The sequence below is a fragment of the Myotis davidii genome, unplaced genomic scaffold (assembly GCF_000327345.1).
Source record: "Myotis davidii unplaced genomic scaffold, ASM32734v1 scaffold1611, whole genome shotgun sequence".
Taxonomy (NCBI): domain Eukaryota; kingdom Metazoa; phylum Chordata; class Mammalia; order Chiroptera; family Vespertilionidae; genus Myotis; species Myotis davidii.
The window spans coordinates 57541-60783 of record NW_006283011.1 but is presented as its reverse complement, the minus strand read 5'-3'; the positions used below and the strand labels follow the sequence as shown (position 1 = coordinate 60783).

General features: G+C 46.4%; 1 protein-coding gene across 1 annotated transcript in view; it reads right to left on the bottom strand.

Moving 5' to 3' along the window:
- The window catches only part of LOC102758860 (regulator of nonsense transcripts 2), a gene marked incomplete at its 5' end in the record, with an annotated part of 86134 nt that overhangs the window by 35737 nt on the left and 47154 nt on the right, over positions 1 to 3243 (bottom strand). Inside the window, one exon of the mRNA XM_015562047.1 lies at positions 277 to 393. Within this exon, the coding sequence (XP_015417533.1) occupies positions 277 to 393 (117 nt within the window). The remainder of the gene's footprint in view (positions 1 to 276; positions 394 to 3243) is intronic.

The window sequence follows — 3243 nt, the reverse complement described above, 5'->3', positions numbered from 1 at the left end:
TATCTACATCTGTAATAATTTCAACACTAAAGATTTTTTTTAAAGTTATCTTTGATTAAACTTAATCCCCATTCACAATATTGTTAACTCACTAAGAGCCAAGCGAGAAAAATACCAACAGCTATCCAGGAATGGCAGATCATACGTACAGGATGTTCTAGTTAAGGTAGAAAAGTTTATGTTTGTATGACAGAGCAAACAGGCACTGGTCAACATTTTTAACCCCTGAAGTAAATCAACAACCTCAAGCTCTTGCTAGGATTCTCAAACCCTTACCAAAAGTACACTGGTCCTCAAGTGAGATTCTGGAGATCTGAAAAGAAATCTTCCACATGTTTCCAATAGGGTACATGCCATTTCAATATGGTGATGGGAAAAGTCTGATAGAAGCATCTGTAATAATAATAATGATGAAAAACCACAAAGACAATACTTCAAGCCTATTAGAGAAAAAAAACATTATATTTCTAATGTGTGTAACAATTTTTCAAATGTCAGTATAAAAAACAAAAGCTAGTCTTTTAGTTTAACAGTCCTCATCAATAGACATCTTTTGTGTTTTGCCATAAAAATCTTTTCTAAAAGCTTCAATATATTTAATGTTTTTTGTTTTAGATAGATATATGGAAATTAATATCAAAGCCCTTTCTAAATGTATTATTAAATGTCACATATTTAAACACATCACATATATAGCTTACATTCTCTAAATTATTTTGTTTTGATTTAAATAGCATTTATTTTTAACATTCTGACTACAAAAGACTTATTGTATAAAATTTATAAACACAACACATTACCACAACATGTTGGTAGTATTAATTCTCCCAATCTTTTTCTATGCATATTTACTAAACCAAATAGATTCAGACATATCACATCATTTGATACCTTGGGTGTTTTGACTAACATGAATATTTTTCCATGTAAATTCTGATTCTATTGGGTATAGTGCCAAATACATCAAAACTGTTAATTGTGCTGTTCAATTCTGAATATACTAGAGGCCCGGTGCACAAAATTTTGTGCACTTGGTGGGGGGGGGGGTGGTTCCTCAGCTTGGCCTATGCCCTCTTGCAGTCTGGGACCCCTAGGGGGATGACCACCTGCTGGTTTAGGCCCGCTCCCCGGGGGATTGGGCCTAAGATGGCAATCAGACATGCCCCTGGCAGTCCGGCAGCCCTCAGGGGATGTCCACTTGCCAGTGGAGAGCAGGCCTAAACTGCAGTCAGACATAGTTAGCACTGTTGAGGCGGGAGAGGCTCCCACCACCACCACTGTACTGGCAGCCATCAGCCTGGCTTGTGGCTGAGCAGAGCTCCTCCCATGTGAGAGCACCCTGACCACCAGAGGGCAGCTTCTGCAGTGAGCATCTGCCCCCTGGTGGTCAGTGTGTGTCATAGTGATCAATCATTCCCAGTCCTTCTGCTGTTATGGTCAGTTTGCATATTACCCGTTTACTATGTAGGATAGAGGCCTGGTGCATGGGTAGGGGCTGGCTGGTTTGCCCTGGAGGGTGTCCCGGATCAGGGTGGGGGTCCCGCTTGGGTACCTGGCCAGCCTGGATGAAGGAATGATGGCTGTCTGCAGCTGGTCACACCCCCTTCAGGGTGGGAGTCCCCAATGGGGTGCCTGGCCAGTCTGGGTGAGGGGCTGAGGACTGTTTTCAGGCTGGTGGGCGACTGTAGCTCCCAGCCTCTCCTTTTTGCTTTTTTTTATTCTGGGATTTATTTACCTTCTATAGCTGTCACTGGAGCTGAGAGCCGGCTCCAACTCTGAGGCTATTGCCGGCTGAAAGCAGGTATCTGGGTTTGTTTAGATTCTATAATTGAAACTCTGTTGCCATCACTGGCTGCTCTAAGCTCTGAGGCCTCACTGGCTGAAAGCAAGTATCTGGAGTTTGTTTAGGTTCTATAATTGCAACATTGTTGTATCCGGAGCTCAGAGCTGGGCTGTGGCAGGCGGGGAACCTTGGCTTCCTCCATCACTGGAGCAAGCAAGCCTCCTATTCGCTTCAGCTGCCTGGCTACCGACCGCCATCTGGGCTGGCAGATAATTTGCATATCGCCCTGATTAGCCAATGGGAAGGGTAGTGAAGTTACGGTTAATTACCATGTTTCTCTATTATTAGATAGGCTACTACTTACAGATTTTGTCTGCCTGTTCTTTCAGCTATTAAAGTGTTTTCAAGTCTCTCACTATGATTGTGGATTTTTTCTCTTTTATTTCTTTACTAAAGGCCAGATGCACAAAATTCGTGCAAGACAGGCCTTCCTTCCCCTGGCTGCTGGCATCAGCTTCCCTCTGACAGCAGGCACCCGGGAGAAGGATATCTGGTCTAATTAGCATATTTTGCTTTTATTATAGACTAGCGGCCTGGTGCACAAAAATTTGTGCATTTGGTGTGGGGGCGGAGGGGTCCTTCAGCCCGTCCTGCGCACTCTCGTAGTCTGGGACCCCTCGGGGGATGACCACCTGATGGCTTAGGCCCGCTCCCCAGGGGACTGGGCCTAAGCTGGCAATCAGACATCCCTCTGGCAGCCCGGGAATCCTCGGGGGATGTCCACTTGCCAGCGGGGAGCAGACCTAAGCTGCAGTCTGACATCCTTAGTGCTGCTGAGGAGGCAGGAGAGGATCCCACCACCACCGCTGTACTGGCAGCCCTCAGCCTGGCTTGTGGCTGAACAGAGATCCCCCATGTGAGCGCACTGACCACCAGGGGGCAGATCCTAAATTGAGCATCTGCCGGAAGCCCCCAGCCTCTCCTTTTTTTCTTTATTCTGGGATTTATTTACCTTCTATAATTCAAACTTTGTTGCCTTCAGTGGAGCTCAGAGCCCTCTGCCAAGCCTCCTGCTCGCTCCAGCTCCATGGCCACGGCCTGCTGAAAGCAGGTATCTGGGATTTATTTATCTTCTATAATTGAAACTTTGTTGCCTTAAATGGAGCTCAGAGCTGGCTGTGGGAAGCTTGGCTTCCTCCATCACTGGAGCAACCAAGCCTCCTGCTCGCTCCAGCTTATTGGCTGCCATCCCCCAACTTGGTTGGGTTAATTTGCATATAGCCACTCTGACTGGCTGGTGGGCGTGGCTTAAGGCATATGGAAGGTACAGTCAATTTGCATGTTTGTCTTTTATTAGATTAGACTAGAGGCCCGGTGTACATAAATTTGTGCACTCGGGGGGAAGGGGAGGTCCCCCAGCCCGGCCTGTGTTCTCTCGCAGTCTGGGACCCCTCAGGGGG